This window comes from Chrysemys picta, chromosome 3 (assembly GCF_011386835.1).
Source record: "Chrysemys picta bellii isolate R12L10 chromosome 3, ASM1138683v2, whole genome shotgun sequence".
NCBI lineage: Eukaryota > Metazoa > Chordata > Testudines > Emydidae > Chrysemys > Chrysemys picta.
This window is the reverse complement of record NC_088793.1, coordinates 189,814,327-189,837,417: the sequence shown is the minus strand read 5'-3', so window position 1 is coordinate 189,837,417 and position 23,091 is coordinate 189,814,327. Positions and strand designations below refer to the sequence as shown.

General features: G+C 46.1%; 1 protein-coding gene across 1 annotated transcript; it reads right to left on the bottom strand.

The window, feature by feature from the left end:
- Positions 1–13,729: 13,729 nt before the first annotated feature.
- OTOR (otoraplin) lies at positions 13,730–18,228 on the bottom strand. Its single transcript, XM_005305634.4, has 4 exons — positions 18,018–18,228; positions 17,440–17,579; positions 16,650–16,760; positions 13,730–14,156 (listed from the first exon to the last, which is right to left on the bottom strand). Exons 1-4 carry the CDS (start codon positions 18,139–18,141, stop codon positions 14,133–14,135), a joined length of 399 nt encoding a protein of 132 aa, XP_005305691.1. The 5' UTR covers positions 18,142–18,228; the 3' UTR covers positions 13,730–14,132.
- Between the last annotated feature and the right edge of the window lie 4,863 nt (positions 18,229–23,091).

Sequence of the window (23,091 nt, the reverse complement as noted above, 5' to 3'; positions counted from 1 at the left end):
CTCATATATGTAGGACAGTCTTATAATATGCATCCAGATATCCTCCAATCACACAAGCTGAAAATTGTTCCACTTTATTGCAGTTCTGTAACCATAGGGGAACTAATCCTGTCTGTGTTCTGTGCACATCTAAAATTCCTGCTGAATGACCTGCCGTGGGAGGGAGTTACCAGTGACCCAGGGCTGCGGCGGAAGGATGGTGCAGGTGGGGGGGGTGAGCCCAGGGCTGGGGTGGCAGGTTGTGTGTGTGTGGGTGGGGCAATGGTGGGGGGGTAGAGGGAACCCAGAGCTGAGGCAGCAGGGGGTGTGTGTGGGAGAGCCCAGGGCTGGGGCGGCAGGGGGATGCGGGTGGGGGAGGTGACAGCCCAGGGTTCGGGAGGCAGGGGGGTGTGGGTTAATGGGTGACAGCCCAGGGATGGGGCTGCAGGGGGGTGCAGCGAGGAGCCCAGGGCTGGGACCGGGGGCAGCCAAACATTTTTTTACCTGGGGCAGCAAAAAACCTAGAGCCGGCCCTGACCGCAGATCGCGATCGGGATCGTAGCTTTTTTTTTTTTTTTTTTTGCTGCTTGGGGCGGCAAATACTCTGGAGCTGGCCCTGTGCGTGTCAGCCAGGCTGGTCTTGTCCTGGCCTACTCCCTCCTGGGGGAAGCCCAAGAGCTGATGGGGGACAAGCTAGGAAGCTGCATTAGACTCAGGAGATTGCGGCAGGGCCCAGGCCTCATTCCCATCCTATCACCATTCGCTGGCCTGGCAGCAAGGAGCCTGGTGGGGAATGAGAGCGAGAGCAGGTGCTACTGTGAAGGGAGATTAATTCATCTCCATGAGCAGGAGGGAACCAGCTTGTCCCCGGAGCAGCTCCAACACGGCTCTTTAGCAAGGCTAATTAATGACAAGCGTTACCTCATCACGGACTTATGTTCTCAGGGTACGGTGCTTTTGCTCTTGGGAAGAGCAGAGGAGTCCCCTAAGTGCCCTCTGCGAGCCTCTCCTGTCCCAGAGGGCCTCACCCAGTTGCCAGTGGCCTAGTGTCTGTGTCACCCGAGCCACCACCTAGAGAGAATGGGAGGATTCAGTCAGCAGGGGCTGCTGATCTGCCCCATTCACCAGGGCTGCCATCCTGTGGCTTCAGCATTAGTGTCTGGGATGACTTGGGGAAAGATCTCAACCTCCCCGCAACCCACTTGACTGCTGCCAGAATCCCTCCTGCCCACCCCTGCTAGAGGCCCCTCCCTGCCCAACCTGGGTCGGGGTGGGAGGAGAGGGTTCTGAGAACTTGAGCTGTGGTTTGGAGGTGGATCAGCTGTCAAGGGCACTGAGGGGGAGGTGGCAGGAACTCACCCTTCAAGGAGGGGATTTGCACTGGAGGTTACTAGAAAGGACAACAAGACTCCATTCTGGGGGTCAGGAGGTGAATCCATCCCTCAGTGGTGGGCAGGTGCTGCGTGGAAATGCTGCTGGTTCCAGGTGCTCTTAATTCCCCCTGATTCCTCGGGGCGTTTGAGTCTCTGACAGGTTCTCGTTCCCATGCAGCAGGAGGACGTCACGCCCAAAGTGATGCACCAGCTCCGCATCATCCGGCACTTGCCCCAAATGCCTGAGGCACTGCAGGGGCTGTGCCTCTGAGGCCATCAGCTACTCCTGCTCCGGCTCACTGTAAATGGGGAGCTACTGGAAGGGGAAATGGAGCCCCCTGGCACTCACTAAAAGGGAAAGTGGTGGATTCTCCATCTCTTGATGTCATTGAATGAAAACTAGATGCCTTTCTGGAATGTGTGTTCCCAAAAAGTAACTATTGTACTATACAGGAAGCCCATGATCATGCAGGGGGTTAGATTAGATGCTCTAAAGGTCTCTTCTGGCCCTCAAGTCTACTAGTTTTGGAAAAACTGAGTGTAGCATTGGGAGCAGCCTCTTATGTTTTACTGTCTAGCCGGCTTGCTTCCTAGAATGAACGCGCATTGAGTGGGGTGATCCACAGAGAGTAGCTCTGTCAAGGCTGCTTCCCCACTCTGAACTTTAGGATACAAATGTGGGGGCCTGCATGAAAACTTCTAAGCCTAACTACCAGCTTAGCTCTGGTCCGCTGCCACCACTCCCAAGATGCTAATTCCCTTCCCTGGGTAGCCTTGAGAGACTCTTCACCAATACCCTGGTGATTACAGATCCAAACCCGTTGGATCTTAAAACAAGGAGAAATTAACCATCCCCCTCCTTTCTCCCACCAACTCCTGGTGGATCAAGATCCAACCCCCTTGGATCTAAAAACAAGGACAAATCAATCAGGTTCTTAAAAAGAAGGCTTTTAATTAAAGAAATAGGTAAAAATCATCTCTGTAAAATCAGGATGGAAAATAACTTTACAGGGTAATCAAATGTAAAGAGTCCAGAGGAATCCCCTCTAGCCTTAGGTTCAAAGTTACAGCAAACAGAGATAAACACTCTAGGAAAAAGGTACATTTACAAGTTGAGAAAACAAAGATAAAAACTAACACGCCTTGCCTGGCTGTTTACTTACAAGTTTGAAATATGAGAGACTTGTTCAGAAAGATTTGGAGAACCTGGATTGATGTCTGGTCCCTCTCAGTCCCAAGAGCGAACAACCCCCAAAAACAAAGAGCACAAACAAAAGCCTTCCCCCCACCAAGATTTGAAAGTATCTTGTCCCCTTATTGGTCCTTTGGGTCAGGTGTCAGCCAGGTTACCTGAACTTCTTAACCCTTTACAAGTAAAAGGATTTTGGAGTCTCTGGCCAGGAGGGATTTTATAGTACTGTACACAGGAGGGCTGTTACCCTTCCCTCTATAGTTATGACAAGCTCAAACCTTCAAAGTGTCTGGCCAGCAGCAGGACATTAGCACTTCAGGGGAGGAGTGTGTGTGGCAGTGACATCACAAAGGCCTTTTGCAGGACCTCAGCCTATTGGTCAAAGGTGGTGGGGAGGTGGTGACCTCACAGAGAGATGCTGACATCAGCCAGGCAGGATAGGGGCGCAGGGCCAGGGAAACCTCAGAGACCCCTGTGGCTTTGCTTCAGCAAGTTTCCTTCTCGAGGTCTCTCTTTGAGGACTGGGAGAGTATTAGGGTTCACGTACGTGCGTGCGAGGAGGAGCCTCTTTTGAGTTTTCTCCTTTCCTTTTACTGATTTTACTAGAAAACAGACATCCCTGTTTACAAGGTAAGAGCCTCTGAGAGGTTTGGAACCTGTTCAGTCTGATCCATCTGGTGCCAGCTGAATTCTAGGCATGGAAAGCACTAGCTTAAGGTGGCAGAATTTTATTCCCCACCTGGGATTTTGTCCCATACAATCACTGGGGACATTCAGGTTTGTCCTTTACGTTTTACCTTTTCCTCCATCCTTCCTTCCTTTCTCTTCATCTCTTCCTTCTTTGGTCCTTTCTCCTATTCCCCTCCCACCACCAGGAGGGGTGAGGCGGGCTGGCTCCAACTGGCTGTAGGATCTGCTGCTGCAGGGCTGTGGGTTAGGAGTGTTCCTCTTGGGGAGGCAGAGCAGAGAATGAGCTTGGCTGGAGTCAAGTTCTTCTTGTCCTGGTTAAGTGGTGAATGGGCTTTTAAGGGGACCATGCTGACCCTCCACAAACACACCCTGTCGGGTGCTGCACGGAGGTGAAGGAAGAAACGGTTGGCACAGAGATGAAGCAGACTGAAGTAGGGACAAACACAAGGGTGGAGCAGTTCCTGTGCACTGTCCTGAAGGGAGTATAGAGCATAGGCATGGAGAAGACCAAAATTCACATCCAGGTAGATCATCAACCTACTCCTCTGTCCCAAGGGCCAGGAAGGCCTCTGGTTTTTGCTCTCTTTGATAGCTGGAGCTGCTCTGATTTGGGGTGGGGTGGGCAGAGGTGGGAGCAGGCCATAGGATTTAATCAAGTGTCAGGGGCAGACTCCCCCTCTGCGGGAGATTATGTTGCCCCTCTGTAAGGAATCCCTTCCTTGCAGATGCTGGACTCTCTGCCAGGAAGCCCAGGTCCCATCCCTAGCAGCTTGGCTGTTCCCTACCTGCTGTGCACCAGGCCCTCTGCAGAGCTGCTCTGGGCAAGGACTGCAGAGCCAGCTGTCATCCTGGCAGGTGTAGCCCCAGGTTCCATAACTCTGACCCATGGTCTCCCTCCGCTGGCAGGCTCTGAAGAAGGCCTGCCCAGAGACATGGATGCCATGCTGAAGAGCTTGCTGACAGCAACCCCCAGCACAGACAATCTCCAGCATATCTTGGAGGTGAGCATAATGGTCAGGGGGAGCAGGAATTTTACCTTAGCCCTGGGGAGGCCTGGAAATGAGAGACTGGATGATCCACATTTCCATTGTGTCCTGCTACCTGAGAGCCATCCGTGGTCAGAGCAGTGAGTGCAGGGCAGCGTTGGGGCCCTTCCACCTTCAGGGATAGAGGGAAGGTGCTGGTGCTCGACAACAGGGCTCTTCCTGGTTCTGTTGAGCACTAACTCCAAGGCCCCAGGCAGGCTTGTGGAGTGAGAGCATCAGACCCCTGTGAGGTCCAGTAGAAGGCCCTCTGAGAAGAGCACCGGGTCCTTCCTAGGAAGCTGCTGAGCTTCTCAAGGAGGGATTCATCCCTTCTCTCCCATGGACACAGAGGATTGTAAGGAGCAGGGCGTTGTCCTTTATCCAACAGAGACCTGTCCTAGCTCTCACCCACAAACCTGGGAGAGAGCTGGGCACTTGACCAGATCCAACCCCTGCACTTGCCCTGGTACACTTTCTTCTCCCCTCCTGCCTTGGCTATTAGGCTATGGCTCTATGAACATGAATCAAACAGGAACTTCTTCTCTATCTCTAAGCCAAACTGGTTTATCAAGTCTGACCCCTTAACATATTTCATGGGGCGTATTTCCAGTCAGGGCTGGCTCTAGGTTTTTTGCCGCCGCAAGCAAAAAAAATTTTGGCTGCCCCCCGTCCCAGCCCTGGGCTCCTCGCCACACCCCCCTGCCGCCCCAGCCCTGGGCTCTCACCCCCCTGACCCACACCCCCCTGCCGCCCCAGCCCTCGGCTCTCCCACACACACCCTGCTGCCCCAGCTCTGGGTTCCCCCTACCCCCCCCACCATTGCCCCTCCCCCACACACACACACCTCCTGCTGCCCCAGCCCTGGGATCACCCACCCCACCTGCACCCTCCTTCCGCTGCAGACCTGAGTCACTGGTAACTCGTTCCCACGGCAGGTCATTCAGCAGGAATTTTAGCTGTGCACAGAACACAGACAGGATTGATTCCCACATGGTTACAGAACTGCAGTAAAGTGGATCAATTTTCAGCTTGTGTGATTGGAGGATATCTGGATGCATATTATAACACTGTCCTACATAAATGAGGGAAAGTTGAGGTGCCTTTATTATTCTTTTGTTCCACTCTTTCTTTCTTTGGGGAATTTGCCAGTGCAATATTACTGTCTTCCTTTTAAACAAACAAACAAACAAAAGGCAATGGCTGTTGAAAATAGCAATTCCAGTCCTTATAACCACTGAGAAGCATTTCTTGCTCAATTTTATCCTACTTTTTCTACAGCAAGTTACAGTGGATCAGTATATTTGATTTGGGAGAAATGAAGTAACAGCTGCCCAAACTGAGCTTGAGCACTCCTGAATTTTGAGGTGTTCAAATCTGGAAGGCAGGTGCTGGGGGAGGGAGGGGAGCCTGTGGCTCCGCAGGGGAGCACGGCAGCATGTATGCAGCAGCGTGTCTGGCGCTGCACGAAGCCAGACACGCTGGTCCGAGTGGCACAGTAAGGGGGTTGGGGGGTTGGAGAAGGGGTAGGGGGTTCCGGGGGGGGGCAGTAAAGGGACAGGGAGCAGGGGGGGTTGGATGGGGCGGAGGTTCGAGGGGGCAGTCAGGGGCAGGGAGAAGGGGGGGTTAGATGGGTCAGGGGTTTGGGGGGCAGTTAGGGGACAGGCAGCAGTTGGATAATCATGGGAGTCCCAGGGGGTTGTCAGGGGACAGGTAGGGGGTGGGGTCCTAGAGGGGAAGTTTGTGGCGGGGTCTCAGGAAGGGGAAAGTTGGGTACAAGGACCAGTGGGGCTTAGATAGGGGGTGGGGTCCTGGTGGGCAGTTGGGGCAGGGGTCCCGGGAGGGGGTGATCAGGGGACAGGGGGGTTGGATGGGTTGGGGTTTCTGTGGGGGGCAGTCGGAGGGAGTGGATGGGGACAGGGTGGGGCTACCCTCCCTCCCCGAGGAGTGTCCTATTTTTTGAATGTTAAAATATGGAATCCCTACTCACAGCGCAGCTCTCCATTCACAGCAGGCTACAGCATGAGGTCTCAGCTTCCTCACTCCCTCCCCCCCTTTCCTGTTGGTAGTGGCCAAGGGAATGCTGGGAAATGTAGTTCTTTCCCTGCTCCAGGGCTGGCTCTATAGGCAGGGAGCTAACCAACAAACTACAGCTCCCAGGGGCCCCTGTTGGTTCTCAGCTCCCATGCTGGATCCCTGCCAATGGGCTGCCCCAAGCACGTGCTTGCTTTGCTGGTGCCTAGAGCCACCCCTGCTGCTACCTCAGATCATTGATCTATGAAAATGCTGCTTACCGGAGTGGGTCAAAAATGGTGACAATATTCCTCCCCAAAAAAACACTTCATGTTTTTTGTGAAAGTTATACATCAAAGTTTTGAAAATTCAATAGCTTCCAAGCAACTCTACTGCCCAATATTTGTCAAGATGCTATACAGCACATTGTATTGCCATTGTCATCCCATTACAAGACACTGTTTTCAATTGCTTACAAGCTTTGCCAAACATTAACCATTCAGTCATACTGGGTGTCTGCCCTAAATTGAATGTTTCAGCAAAAGTGGTTCAGCTGCAGACCTGGAGTGCAGCATGCTCAGTGCAGATTTGGAGAATTTAGCAGGGATTCAATAAGATATTAATTATCATAATAGAATCTGAGCACCTCACAAATATAAAATGTATCTTCTCCACCCTCCCTGCCCTAGGCTGGTATTATCCCCTTTTAACTCAGTCCCTACCTGCAGACAGAGAGTAAAAGAACTTGCACCAATTTGACTGCACCAAAGTTTGGACACATTTAATCTAAGCACATGTAATCTATATTGGTTTAGCTAACCTCTGGAAATTTACAGGCTTACACAGACAGAATTGCACCAATTTAATCAATTTAAAAAGTCACAAGTTTTTCCAGAAGAACTCCTCTGTGGAGCTCAAAATTTTGTCTCTTCCACCAACAGAAGTTAGACCAATAAAAGATATTACCTCACCCACCTTGTCACTTTCATTAGACAGGCATAACTTTACACACAGAGAAGGCTGTATATCACTACCATGGAAAAGGGAGACCTGACAGACAGACAGTTCCCTCCAGTCCCACCAGCTATGCTGGTGCTAACTCAGGTGATTGACACCCTCGTGGGTGATACCTATATGAGCAGTCACACTACAAAGCCATACCTAAGTTACTGTGCCTCACTGGTGCTACACTTACCCATGTGTCTCTCTAAGGATGTGTCTACACGGCCTGCTTCTTTCAGTGGTGTGCAGAGTACACACCCACATAGCCCCCTCCCAGCACTGGTATAAATAGCAGTGTAACTGGTGCAACATAGCTTAGGCAAGTAGAGTAAAGACAGGCCTGCCGGGTGTGGTTGTGTTTGCTAGTACACTACATCTTCTATGCATGCCCAGGCCTTGCCTCCCTGTCTACACTGCTATTTTTAGCAGTTAGTGTCACGCTGCCTCCCTGCTGCTGGAGCCTTCCCCCACCACAGGAAAAGACACCCCCAGCATAGACAGGTTCTGGCAGTGGGGAGGCAGCAGGAAACGCTTTGGGCAGCTTCCCCCTGTGGACCCTTTCCCCACTGCAGGGAAAGGCCCTGGCAGGCAGGAGGAGCAGTGAGAAAAGGCTCTTCCAGGTCCCCATTGCTGGAGCACCTCCTTGCCACGATGACAGACACCAACAGCAGGGTAAGGCTGAGCCAGAGCCTTTCCCCACTGCCAGAGCCTTTCACGGACACGTGTAGCTACACACTGCAGTGTGGACGCAGCCCGCAGTGAAAAGGAGGTATGCTACATGTACGCTTCATGCCACCCATACTGGTTTGTAGCATAGACGTAGCCTAAAACGGCTGGGTGCACATCCCATGGTACTTTGGGCTACAGCATGTTGAGTTTCTCTATGATTCCTTCCCGGTGGGAGAACCTGTCTGTTCCGGGCACACAGGGGGAATTGTGGGAAGGTACCGGTGGACTGTCAGCCCTTGAGTAGTTTAAGCCTGTGTCCTCACTGCAAAATGGGTGGGTTACCAGCCTGAGTCACTGAAAGCAGAATCAGGCTCTAACCCATGCCCCCAGGATTTGAAGGATTAAATTCTGAAGGGAGGGTTGTGTGGGAGGAAGGGTAAGAGGATAACATCCAAGTAAGAGCCTGAATTAACTCTACAGTGAAAACATCCCCACAGACTTACTGAGAGAGAGCTGGGAACTGGACAAAATCCTACTGCGTCCGTTTAGTTTGCCCCGCTCTTGCGGAGATCACTGCTCAGGCAGCCTGGAGGATCGGAGCTACATTTTTCCAGTTCCAGAGTTATGACAAATTGGGGATTCCCAGAGGCAGGGGTGGAACAAATAACACACTTGTTATAGCTGTAGTGTGGATTTCTGTATTACTTGGATTTGGTACCTCTTTTAAAGAGAGGTCCATGTAATGCTACTCAATGCCATACGTTTTAGTTCCCCCATTGTAATGGAATAGTGACCTGACTTCCATCTGAGCAGAGGAGCAACAAGCATCACATTAGCTCACAATAATCTGCATTTACAGAGCGCTGCTCATCCCAAAGCACTTCGAGAAGTCCTTTCACCCACCACTGAAATGCAGCCATTTCTGAAGCAGTTTTCAAACCAGACCACCAGTCAGCCCTGGGATTTGGGGGTCACAGCAGAAACAAAAGGGGGAGACCCCTTAAAGCCCCCTGAACATTTCAATTTCAGCCACTGGAAGGCAACACAACTCTGCTTGGCCACAGGTCGCAAGGAAATAAAACAAAGGCAGACAGATTCTTGTAGCCTAGTCAACAAAAACAGCCAAAAGTCTAACTGTGAGTGCCATCTCTGGAAGAAGCATAATCCCCCTTAGTGCAGGCAGTAAACTACCCCCCGTTACTCTTTTCCTAGCCTGACTCTATACCAGGAGCTCCCTAGGCTAGGAAGAGACTAGAAGAAAGCAAATCATCATTCTTCTGTTAGCTCCTCCACTCATATGGCTCAGCTGCCAATTCCTCCCACAGCAACCACACAAGCCACAGCTGACAACTCAAGCGGCTTATAAAAGTCAGCTTCCTCCATTCTGCCTGGGAAGGGGCACAAACACCCTATCATAGTGCTAGCTAACAGAGCACAGTAACACTGCACAGGTGTTTAGGACAGGAAGGAAAGGAGAACAGAACTGGATGCAATTCAGTAGGCAGATTTACTATATTAATAGGGTTACCACACTTGGTACCACCATCCAGACTGATTAGAAGCATCATGGGATCATTAATGACCACAAATGGTTAAGAACTTGATTCTGCATCAAAAGTTCACATATTGAACTGCCAACACCCTTTGCCTGCAGCACTCAGCGTTTTTAATCTAAGCACCTGACCCCTCTGGCAGATCCAGTCCAATTGAGCTGCAGGGCCCCCCTTTTATACTTTCTGTCCCCAGGGCCGGTGCAATCACTAGGCGAACTAGGCGGCCGCCTAGTGGTTGAGGGCGCCTAAAAGCCCGCTCAGGTGAGGAGTGGAATGGAGGTGAGCTGGGGCGGGGAGGGCCGCCCGCAGTAACGGGGGGGGGGGGCGCACAGGGGAACCGCTCCCCGCCCCAGATCACCTCCACTCCGCCTCCTCCACTGAGCACACAGCCCCCGCTCTAATTCTCCTCCAATCGGCGCCACAAGCCTGGGAGGGGAGGAGAATTAGAGCGGTGCCGGCATGCTCAGCGGAGGAGGCGGAGTGGAGGTGAGCTGGGGCGGGCTTCCCGGGAGGGGTTAGCTGCCGCAGAGTGGGCTCCCTGGGCGGGGGGGGGGCGGTTTCAGCTGCCACGGAGGGGACGGGGTTAGCTTCCGCAAGGGGGATCTCCCCGGGCGGGGTTAGCTGCGGGGGGGGGGGGAGCTGCTGAGAGGGGGGCTCCCTGGGCAGGGGGGGCGGTGGGCTCCCCAGGTGGCGGACTGGGTTAGCTGCCGCAGGGTGGGCTCCTCTGGTGGGAGGGGCGGGTGGGCATGGTTAGCTGGGTGGGGGGGGTGGCGCAAGTTTCACCCAGGGCGCGAAGCTTCCTTGCACCGGCCCTGTCTGTCCCACCTCCCTGCTTCTGGCGGGGTGGGCACGGGTGTCCTGGTTCCACCCACCAGGGGATGGGCGGGGGTTCCTCCCCATCAATCTTTAAGGGAGGTCACGCCCCCTCACTACAGCAGATATATGGTCTTAATCCTTTGGAGAAACTAAGGCAAGCAATTTACAAACTAGACAAGACTGCATTTGTAAAAACATTAAGCAGAAGCCTAAGGCCTAGTCTACACTGAGGGAGATCAATCGAAGTTACACAATTTCAGCTACATGAATAATGTAGCTGAAGTCGACGTACTTAGATCTACTTAGTACAGTGTCTTCACTGCGGTAAGTTGACTGCTGACACTCCCCCATCGACTCCGCCTGCGCCTCTCTCTCCGGTGCAGTACCGGAGTCGACGGGAGAGCGCTCGGCCGTCGATTTATCGTGTCTTCACTAGATGCAATAAATCAACCCCTGCTGGATCGATCACTCTGGAGGTAAGAGTAGACATGCCCTAACACTGAAGTCCAAGCCATCTTTAGTAATCCTTAACACATATTGTTTAGCTCACATAGAATAATAAACCATATACAGCGTCATGCACTGCTAATTAGAAATGCTTCTTTCATAAAGTATTGGCTTGGGAGTACGGGGTAAAATTAGGTAAGCATTTGTAAAGCTTTTATAAAACCAATCATCCATAGTGTTAACAACTATGCTCAGGAACTGGAATACTTCTGTGTAATTAATCATTTCATTCCAAACCTGGAGCATGAAACAACCACTGGAGGGCACCACAACCCCACTGCACACCGGTGTATGGTCAGCAAAGACAAACACCAAGTAGGAAGTAATGAAGGCTTCCCTTCATCACAAGTTTTTGGGGACACGGAAAAAGGTAATGAAGAGTGCTCAGTTAGTTCCAATAGGTGCCATGGTTTCAAAATCAGAATCTAGTTGGAGGACATAGTAGACAGAGCCATATGGTCTTGGTGGACAGAGACATTAGCAGCAGCTTTTTTTTAATAACAAAGCTTAAATGCAAATTGTTCTGCCTGGGATTCTGGCTATGCCTTCCAACTAGATTCTTAGTTCTGAAACCAGCTCAGGTAAACATACAGGTGGTAGCTCTGCACAAGCTAGAGTGCTAAAAATAGCTGCATGGCTGGGGTAGCAAGGACCACAGCTTGGACTCGCCATCTGAGTACAACCCTGTTTGAGATCTTAGTTACATACTCAGGCGGCTAGCCCAAGCTGCCACAGCAACGCTGCTATTTTAGCATGCTAGAAATTACACCTCCCAGCTGCAGATATACCCCGTGAATTAAACAGGCATATACTGCCTGTCCATAATGCCATACATGCAAATGTACTGACTGTATATTATAGTAAGGCACTGATGGATTTAATTCAGTATCAACGGCTGCATCGACATAAGCAGGGTGACTGAAAATGTCTGTGTACAGTAGGAGACCTGGATTTGCACACCGCTTTTCCACCAGTCGGGCTGTAGACTGTCTGTGAGGAATGTGTGGAGGGGATATAGTCTACCACTGGGATGTTGTCAATTCTTCTCTCTCTGTGGTGTGGGTCCTTTCTTGTTTTATTCAACCAGTTCTCTAGGTGTTGCCCTACAGGCTCAGGAGTCTGAATGCCAGGCTGTGTGGTTATGAAATAAGTTGCACCCAAGGACATGAAGGAGACAGTTTCTACACATTTGGTTGGGCTATATTTAATGTCAAAACTACTGATATATTTTCAACTGACTATTAAATTAGCAGTACTGCCAGCCTCAAGTATTCAAGAACCATGAATCAGGCCCCAGAATATCATGAGATTTAAAAACTAGGTTCTTTTTGTTTGTCTTTAGTGCTGGCACATTTAGGATTCATGTTTTCAAGCTTTTCTCTGCAACCAGGAGGGCTAGAAACTCTCTTTTATAATGAAAGATGAGATTCTCTAGGACTAATCTGATTCCAGCAGCTGGAACATTAAGAAAAAGTCCAATTATTACAAGATTCATGATACAATTATGAGAGTTGGCAACAGTGAATTAGGGCTCAGTGCTCAACTGATTCAGTTAACCACCTGCCCCACCATGATGGTGATAGAAACTAGGTTTGCGCCACGGCTCAGAGAGCCGAGAAGCGATGCATTTCCTCTGGTGTGAACCCCCACTTCAGCACCCAGGTCCTCACTGATGCAGGACCTGTCCCTTCCTATCCAAGGCAAAGTTGATCTGCCCCATTAAGTTTTTACAGCACTGTATTTGAGCAGTAGAGGCCGGCTTTCTAGAAAGCCTGGCCATCAAGATCAAGAATCACTGCATCAATTGCAGCCTGTGCCTCTGCTTGCTTTCTCTCTTAGTTTGCATTACCTACTATATTTTCAGCTGAACGTTGTTACAGTTCCCCTATGGACAACTTAAAAGTGGCTCATCTAGATTAGAAAAGGGAAGCAGCTATAAATGCACCCAGCCCGTCTCACCTTAATTCAGATCCTGCGTAGTTCACTAGTGATCATGAGATCAGGAGTGCTTGCAGTGCCAGCAAGTAAAATAGACATCTGGAATTTTTTGGTGACGTTTCTAAAGATGGGTTGGGTGAGAGCCATTCAACAAATGGCACAGCTGGTGAACAGACACTGAATTCAGCTCCAGCAGACAAATACTGCTTCTCCACTGCCTGATGTAGTCATTGTTCCACGCAACCAGATGTTCTATGCAAATGCCAAACTTAACTACAGGGTGAAATCCCAACTTGATTTTTCTTCAGAATTAGATTTTCTAGTATCAGAGTCAGTCTTTGAGGCCCCTGGCTAGATTTTGTGCTGAAAGGCACACCACTGATAGCATAACTCTGGGATGGGGGAACCAGGTTGCCCAGATTCCTCTAGATTCCCTACATTTTTGGTGGGCGACTTTGCCGCTCACCGCTGTATGAACACTCCCTGTCCTGCCCCCAGTAGAAGCTGCAAAGAGGGACAATGTAGGGCCATATCCACTGGCCCCATCCAGCAGCTGCACAGCAGGAATTCTCCCCCAGATGGTTGTTGTTCCTCTATAGCCCCATGCACAGGCAGAGTGGTGAATAGGGACTGGAATAGGGTACAGACGGGTACTGCCTTCATCCCTGAAGTTTGGGAATATAAATGCTAAAGTTAATCTCAGTTTACACCATCAGAAAACTCAGGTTGTGCAGTGCTGAATCAGGCCCCAGGAGCACAAGCACAGAAATTCAGGGAGCCCTTGTTTAGAAATGTGTGTAAGGGTCCATGTACCCTTCTCTTTACCCATTGCGTAAAGCTAGACACACTAGCAGCCCTCAGCAAGCAGTTAAGGTGATGCTCTTTTTTAATACTTAGTATTGACATAGACATGATTTTCCCCATACACTGTAAATTTCCTTACTTTTGTTTGTGTCTCACACACAGCTTTGTGTACTTGTAATGTAATTTTATTCAATAACATAAAATGTGCTTGTATAGTGAGAAAATAAATGCAACATAAGATATTTAAAGTCTTACCTCAAATATTAGATAACTTTGAATATGACAATGCAGTAGTTTAAAGCGTGCTAACTTACCAATGAATATAACAAAGTAATTTCAGGTAGAAAGACTTTCGAAGCATATGCCATGTGGTTTATATCTAAGGTTTTAAACTTTTTTCCCCAGCAATCACTCCCTTTCAACAAATTCTTATTTAGAAATAAACATATTATTTTACAAACAAGAAAGAAAGAAAGAAAGAAAGAATTCGGAGTAGTCAGCCATGGGTTTTCAGGTTTATATCCATCAGAGTCTCTTGGTATCTGCCTGGTGATGACCCAGCCACATACCGGTACTATTCACAGAAGAAGTCAATGGCCTGAAAGACACAGTCATTAGAAAAATGAGCAGAGGCTCTTAGGCATTGTTATACCAAATAAGAACTGGGTACAAACTGAATCATAGTACAAAATACATTTTGAAAAGGTAAGCGAGAAGCAAATGTTAAATAATTACCACCTTAAAATTCTTTTGTATAAATCATGGAACTTGTCTCAGAATACTAGAGAAGAGTTCCATATTGACTGGATAATGCTTTTTACTAAGCCTTTCTGGTTTTGTTTCTCTTTTGTTCTTTCATTTATTATGGCTAATCAATGGTTGCTACACACTGAGCCACATTCAGTCCTGGTGTAATATAGTGGCCTGCCATGGACTTCAGAGGAGATGTGGCCACTTTATAGTAGAACTAAATCTAGGGCTGCCCGGGGGACGGGAGGCGCAAGTGGGGCAATTTGCCCCAGGCCCCGCAGGGGCCCCCACGAGAATATAGTATTGCAACATTTTTTTAATGGAAGGGGCCCCCAAAATTGCTTTGCCTCAGGCCCCCTGAATCCTCTGGGCAGCTCTGACTAAATCTGACCCTTTAAATTCCTGTAAATAAAACTTGCTTGATAAAGTACAAGTCCTACCAAGTAACTGTTCAGTTAATTTATCCATAGAAATATGTTCTGTGAATTTCCCCTGGACCACACCTGCTAATAAAATACTTTTGAACATAAAAACAATGATGAAACACATATATAGCTTGAAGAGGATTTTTCAAATACTTTCCTGTTTGAATGGAGTCATACATTTGAACAGAACATAGCTTACTATTCAATATTAATGAAGGTAATTACCAGAAACCTGTTCAATTAAAAATGTTTTAAGGTTTTCATGAAAGTGGTTTTAAAGAGACAAGCTACCAAGCAATCTGAGTCTCTGTGCCAACACACTAGCTTCTGAGAAACCAAACATCTGCTTCACAGTGTAATTGAGGTGTTTTTTATGTGAATATTTTACAAGTCTTCAGTAAAGTTAAAAATTCCATGGGGCAGTGAAAAGCTTGAGAAACTACAGAAGTCTGATGCAGTGCAACAGAAGGATGTGTTTTAAAATAAAGCAGCCTGGTTGTTTCAAAATAAACATTTGAATGTTTCCAATCATTTTAATTTTGTGTATTAACGCCTTATATGAGTAAGCAAGCTTTTCACACACATGGGGTGGAGGGCACATAGAATCATAGAATATTAGGGTTGGAAGGGACCTCAGGAGGTCATCTAGTCCAATCATCTGCTCAAAGCAGGACCAATTCCCAACTAAATCATCCCAGCCAGGGCTTTGTCAAGCCGGGCCTTAAAAACCTCCAAGGAAGGAGATTCCACCACCTCCCTAGGTAACGCATTCCAGTGCTTCACCACCCTCCTAGTGAAATAGTGTTTCCTAATATCCAACCTAGACCTCCCCCACTGCAATTTGAGACCATTGCTCCTTGTTCTGTCATCTGCCACCACTGAGAACAGCAGAGCTCCATCCTCTTTAGAACCCCCCTTCAGATAGTTGAAAGCAGCTATCAAATCCCCCCTCATTCTTCTCTTCTGCAGACTAAACAATCCCAGTTCCCTCAGCCTCTCCTCATAAGTCATGTGCTCCAGACCCCTAATCATTTTTGTTGCCCTCCGCGGGACTCTTTCCAATTTTTCCACATCCTTCTTGTAGTGTGGGGCCCAAAACTGGACAGTACTCCAGATGAGGCCTCACCAACGTCGAATAAAGGGGAACGATCACGCTCCTCGATCTGCTGGCAATGCCCCTACTTATACAGCCCATAGATTATACAAAGTGCCTTTAAAATTTGCTAAAACTTTCCTTTTCATTGTTTTGGTTTAGTAAATTGAGAAGCACTTATATTTTAAAACAAAAAAATACTGGGTGGTTTTAGAAAAAAGCCCTTTTGGTGTTAAAAAATAGCCAGGAATGCTTCGTCTAATATTGAACTGAATTGAGAATGAGTGAATTTTCACATGTAGTTGAAGCCTCTTCCCGTTCCCATAGGAGTAGATAGCAGAACTCAGTCAGGCTCCTATCACATAAGGAAAGTGAAGCATGTGCTCATTACAAGAATTCTCTATAAAAGAGACAGATCTCTATTTGTGTAAATAATTAACGGAGACTGCGACAGTATAGGGTGCTCACGAATATGCAGCATGATTCTCCGGCTCTGTAGGACCAATAAAACTTGCTATATACTGCAAATGGAATCTTGTGCCCAATGCATAATGGGCTTAAATCTACACCATTCAAGTCAATAAGAGAGTTTTTCAATTGACTCAAATGGGAGCAGGATCAAACCCTAAATTATGAGTTCAGTGGTGCCCCTCAACAAAGTATTGGAAACAGGATCAGGCCCCAGGCATTGTGTGTGGCTGAGCACTATTACAGTCAACAGTGGGATGGTGTAGTGCATAGCGATGATTTGTTTTTATAGCAAATTAGCATTACACAGTTGAATATATCTATGTAACCCCCTGGCCTTTTGCATATTCCTTACCGTTGTAGGGATTGTCTTATTAGCTTCTTGATAAACATACTGCTCAGAGACTAAACTGCTAGGGAAGTAGCCAACTGTTCCCATCTGGTCTTCATACTGCTCACCATACACCTTAGAGCAAGAAAAGCTATAATTAGACACAATAAAGCAGCCCACATCCAAATTAAACTAGTTCAAGGTTTTGTCAAAAGCAGCAATCATACTCTCTCCCTCTTGTCTTGTGGTCTTTTGGTTTTCATGCTACTTGATTAACTAGGACAAGATTTTTTTCAAAAGGAGGCATGAATATAAGCCAGAACATGGACACACAGGACTCCAAATAAGTTGTATTTAGGATACATTATTTGTAAGATTTTCCAGATAAAAGTGGAGTGGCAGTTTTATTTTCCTTTAAATGAAAGGGTGGAGTTAAGATTTAATGATCCATTGTCAAATTTAGGTTGCTGTAAAATGTTTGCACCTGATTCTTTGAATAAATGGCAGCAGCAGAAGAGCATTGGATTTTATTTTGATTGCTTCAGTGCATTTATTTCCATTATACTATTATCTATATTTTAATAGGTTATATGGTCTCTCAATATGAGAGAGATTCTTATCAATGCTTGTGAAGTTTGGATTGGAAAGTTTTGTATATTCACTTTTTTAAAATCTCAGATGCAGTCTTTAAAAAAGCCAAAGGATTTATTTTCGCTGCTAAAATCTGCTTTTTAAAAAGTGGATGTTGACAAAGAAACATTACTAGCCAACTAGAGGTAGATTAATGCTTGTATAAAGAAGAATTTCATCTTACACTTCCAGCCCAGAACTCTCCAGCTTCTCTCTCTTTCACTAGTTTTGAATAAACATAAATCAACTGCCCTTTTTTAATATTAATGAACCTGCAGTCTGGTGCATTGTAATCATCTTCTGCTCTGGCAAGGGAAATGGTGTCTGCAAAGGAAAAAAAGGAGGTGGATAAAGCATATATATTAGACTCTCTCTGAAGCAAGTAATCAGAGAAAAGGCTGCCAGATTTCATCTTACACAATTTTCAGTCTGTACTAAGCAAAGTAAAGTAAAGCCAGAGATACTCACTTTATCACAACATTACAACGGTGTTCTCAGAAAAATGTTTTTAACTACACCTACCTTTGATTATAATGGATTTTGAAACAAAATCCTCGAAAAAGTAGCATGTGGAATATAAATTAATTTCACATGTGGTTTTGCCACATTAAACATGTTTTTAAAGGTACAAAGACACCGATTTAATATAGCAAAGCTAACAAGCAGCTCGTTCTTACATTTCAAAACCAGACACTGCTTTGTATAAAAAACACATTTCATTTTGATCATATGCTTTACTAAAGTTTAAACAAAAATACTTACAAACACACTCCTCATCAGCACAGAGCTTTTTGCTGGCAAGTTTGTCCATAAAAATTCCAGTCACGCCAGGATATACAACTCCAAGGCATAAAAATAGTATAACCAAATCAATAGTTAGTGTCATTTTTCTATCAATGTTCTTTGCTAGCACTTCTCTCTCAAATGCATGTCAAGTCTGGTAATACTTATCTTTTATGGAAAAGCTAGACATCTGGACAAACATCCCTGGCCAATGGGAAGAGATTAGGTTAACATTCCACTACTTTAAGAGGAACCATAGGGCCCCAGGGGACCCTCAGGTTTTATTTACCAAATACAATCCCTTTCCAAAGCCTTTTTGTACCATTGCTTCAATAAACTGCTGTATTACAGAGACATTCTATACTTTCCTGTAGGCCTTCATTGAGTGTAATATTCTTACCACCACCACCTCAGGCAAAATTTGTCTGAAGATGAAAAAAATAAATCAGTCCTCGTTAAGCAGCAAATGAAATAACATCCCTTAAAGTCCATAAATCCTTGATTCTCATGAAATGTACAAAGACAAAGACGGAGCTTTCTGGGGCAGACTGTCTCCAGGTCTTGTTTCTACAGGGCCCTTATGTAGGGATATTAAAGAAGGTACTTACAGTGATTCCCCCAAGTGACAGTGACCCCCTCATAATTTGTCCCCCACACTTTAAAATCCAACAGTTTCACCAAGTACAAAAATCTCTTGGGTCTTGTGTTAAAACTTGTAAACTGTCTGTAGAAACCATTGATTATATCTATCCTGTGAAAGATACTTTATTACTATGTAAAACTTACAAACAAGTTAATTAACTTTGTTCTTGAAGTAATTGATACAAAGTAAACAAACACTATAAGCTGTTAAGTGATTTTCACTTCATTCAAGGGCTCCTAGGACAGACCCCCACCCTCTGTGATTAAAGGGCCGGGAGTCTCAAATGAATTAGCACACATCCCGAAAGTGGTGGAGACAGTAAATTAAAATATGGTTAAGATATGAAATGTATGTTAATGAATGCTTGATGTACATGAATGGTTAGGGAGGTGCCAGCCTAGAAAGGGAGTCTCCATCGGCCGAATAATGTGTCAAGTAGGACCACCAAACAACCCCCGGAGGGTAAACTGGGATCCACCCCATCACCTGGAAGGATGAGAAACAACAAACTTTGGACAGTGTGGAGCCACCAGGAATGTGCCACTTTGGACAGGAATGTGCCATCTGCTGATTGAGTCAGCAACAGCAGGATGAAACAGCTCCCATAGACTAACATAGGAATTAATTCCTATAAGAATGGACTCTAAAGACTGATGACTTTGAGTCTCTGGTTCTGCTGCCAGCCTCCAGGAGCATCAGGTGCACCTGACACAGACTCGGCTCCATCCTCATGACCAAGATATCTGGCCAGTAACTTGGCATGAGCAACTTCTAGGCTGGTAACTATAACACCTATACAGAACTTGAATAAATGATTGTGTGAATGAACCTCTCTCTATATATGTATGTGTATGTATAAGAAATAAGTAGTCAAACAACATTGTTTACTTTTATCTTTTGCTTTATCAGTATATTTACAATAAATGTGCATCTTTGCCTTATCCCCTCTTAATAAGATCCTGCTGGATTTTATTCTATTGGTATAACATTTAGGCACTACTGAAAATATAAGTAAACCTAGTCAGTGGCACAGATAGTTGAATCTCAGTGAAAGGCTCTGTGCATCAGCAAATTACATTTGAAATTTAGGCCCTGCATATTCATAGCGTGGACAAAGCTTTAATTTCATTGGGTTAAAAAGCAAACCTATTTAACAGCTTATGCCAGAACAACCTTTTTCCATCCTAATTTACATAACTGCAGTATCCTCACCACAGCATGACCTTGCACCCACCGTATGTGTGAGGTCACGTCTTGCATGCGAGCGTAGAATCACATTCCTCCCTGAAAATCTCTCAGCACGCTGTTGCATAACTGGACTCACACTGGAGAAGTTGTGCACTTGAGGCACTGACCTGCGTATGTTGTAACAGATTGATCTCTACTCCTTGAAGACAGCATTTTAAAGGTCAGCACGTTTAAAATTCAGTATGATACATAGGAAGAAAAAGGTGATGATAAAGAGAACAGTGGCCTTCAGTCATACCACCTACTTCTATGATCCCCACCGTTCTCACAAGTAATGGAAGACTAAGCCAGCTCAGTACTTGCAGGGGAGATCACTGACCTAGGTACACCGGATAGTTTGGCAAGTGATTATGTGGCACTGTTGGGAGAGTCAGTACTGAATCAATGCCTCAGGTGGCCCCCCCCCATGCTGATAAACGTGCCGTTTTTCAGGTAAGGAACAAAACAGCAGTGACTGTCAGCTAGTTATTACAAATCCTATGGGATTCTTCATAAAGTAGGAATGTTAATACTGTCTCCTTGCAGTGTGATTGTAGCTGTGTCAGTATTAGAGAGACAAGGTGGGTGAGTTAATATCTTTTATTGGATCAGCTTCTGTTGATGAGCCAAGCTTTCGAGCCACACACAAAAGCTTTTCTCTCACACCAATAGAGGTTGATCCAATAAACAATATAACCTCACCCACCTTGTCTCTAACATTATGACCTTGTAATATTCTGATTATGTTAATTACATTCTCCCAGATCTTCCGGCTGTTGCCTTGCTCTCCATCTCAACATGAAGTTGACATCTAGCTGCTCTTTGTTGTACCTCAGCACACTCCTTCCCAAATTATGTACCATGGATTGGTCTAAATGCTAGACCATATGGGAGACTCCATTACATGCACATCAAAAAGGTGGCAGAATCCCTAGTTCAGAATTAGGGCACCTACAAAAATGTCCTCCTGCCCTTTTGAAAAAAACTACACCAGAAAAAAAAGTTACTCAGACATTCATGGCAAATATGCAGCCTACCAGTTGTCTTAGGTCAGTAATTGCTAAGTGGAACTTTCAATCGTGTATGCTCAAGTAAAATTACTGCAAAAGATATGGGAAGTAGGAATATACTATTAAAAGAGGAATTTTGCAATTTACTTTGGGGTGGAAAGTGAAAAATCCTCCCATTGGAGTCTCCTTTAACAAAATGAGATTTTATATACAGATCACTATAGGTCCTACTGAAATATAGCACAGTCTCCTATTCCACAGCATTTTTTATATACCAATATCAAATCAAGAAGCATACAAAGAGTGAATGTGTCTTGTTCTAAAGTGGCTTCATGCTCTCCTGAAGATGCTAAGTTTTGGTCAAAATAGCAATTATGGTGCAGATTTGGTTTGGGAGCAGGTAGGTTCAGTCTATTCACTAAAGGTACCACGTTAATTTTGGTTGTTAAGGGCGTAGTCCTCAGAGTAGCTGGTGCCTGGATCAGAAACAATAGCACAGACCTGGGCTGCCCCTTCCTCCCCACAAAAAAATCCTACCAAAAACCTACGCCCGACTCATTCACCCTTATCCAAAGTATTTTAGTGGTCTAATAGGTCCAGAAGTTAAAGGTGTGGGGAGAGCTGAAGGCAAGTCTGACATCTGTTTGTCCAGATCTACATTGACTAGGGTCTGAATGTCCAGGAAAGTCTACAGTACAAATTCCCAACAGTTCCAGTGCAGGTTTCATCCAGAATATAAATGTGTATTTTAATTAGGTTTTTTTATTCACTTGGTCTAGAAAAGTGCTTTAGCTTTTCTTGTACAATAAATGCTGTACCCCTGTATGATCCCCATTCATGCTATCTAAACACCTCACAGTCTTTAATGACAGGTTTCAGAGTAGCAGCCGTGTTAGTCTGTATCCGCAAAAAGAAGAACAGGAGTACTTGTGGCACCTTAGAGACTAACAAATTTATTAGAGCATAGAAGTGGGCTGTAGTCCACGAAAGCTTATGCTCTAATAAATTTGTTAGTCTCTAAAGTGCCACAAGTACTCCTGTTCTTCTTTTCACAGTCTTTAATGTATTTACCCTCACAACATTCCCATGAGATACAGAAGTGCTATTATCCCCAATTTACAGATGGGGAACTGAGGCATAAAGAGGCTAAGTGACTTGCCCAAGAGTCACAAAGTCTGTGACAAATCAACTTATTGAACCTGGGTCTCACAAGTCCCAGGCTGGCACTTTAACACGCAGTTCATTTAGGACCTTACAGTGATGGTGTATAGAGGCTTGTAGTCACACTGCTGCTATCGATGCAGTGGGTGTCGATTTAGCGGGTCTACTAAAGACCCACTAAATCGATGGCAGAGTGCTCTCTGGTCAACTCTGGTACTCCAGCTCCCCGAGAAGAGTAAGGTTAGTCAACCAGAGAGTGTCTCTTGTTGACGCAGTGCAGTGAAGACACCCTGGTAAGTCGACCTAAGCTACATCGACTCCAGCTACATTATTTACATAGCTGGAGTAGCATAACTTACCGGTAGGTCAGTTTACCCTGGTAGTGAAGACAAGCCCTTAATGTCATGTATTAAAAAAAACTGAATCCAAGTTCCTATTTTAGTCACAATGGTTTGAAATAAAATGGGATTCAGGAAATCCTACCTAACAAGAGACGAGGCTGCATGCACCATCAGGCTATCCTGCAGCAGCTTTATAGAGTACCAGAAAGGTCCCCTAAACCACCTTGCCATTACAGACTCCAGGATCATTAGAAACAAGATAAGGATCAGACAGACAAGAATAGGAAAGTAAGCAAAAGACCTAAACTATCACCTGCACACCTTCCCCTGCCCCACCCAGCCCACAAATTCCTTTTCTACACGTATCACAGTTTCAGGGGATGAAGCCACCAGTGACATGCTTTGCTCCCTACTCTCCACCTGCTATCAGGGACTGGAGAATCACCACTCCCCTCTTGGTTCCTTTGGCTACAAGAGCCTGAACTCCTTATCAAAGAAACAGCTTTGTTTTTCAATCAAACTGAAAACAGTGTAAATAGGATACTGTATTTAATCCAAATATATTGGTATTCCTGTTTCCATCATTCTTGTTCCAAAGTTACGCTTTTTTTTTTTTAAACCAGTCTCTTCTGAGACAGTGAAACATCAGTAGGAAAATCGTTAGCCAATAA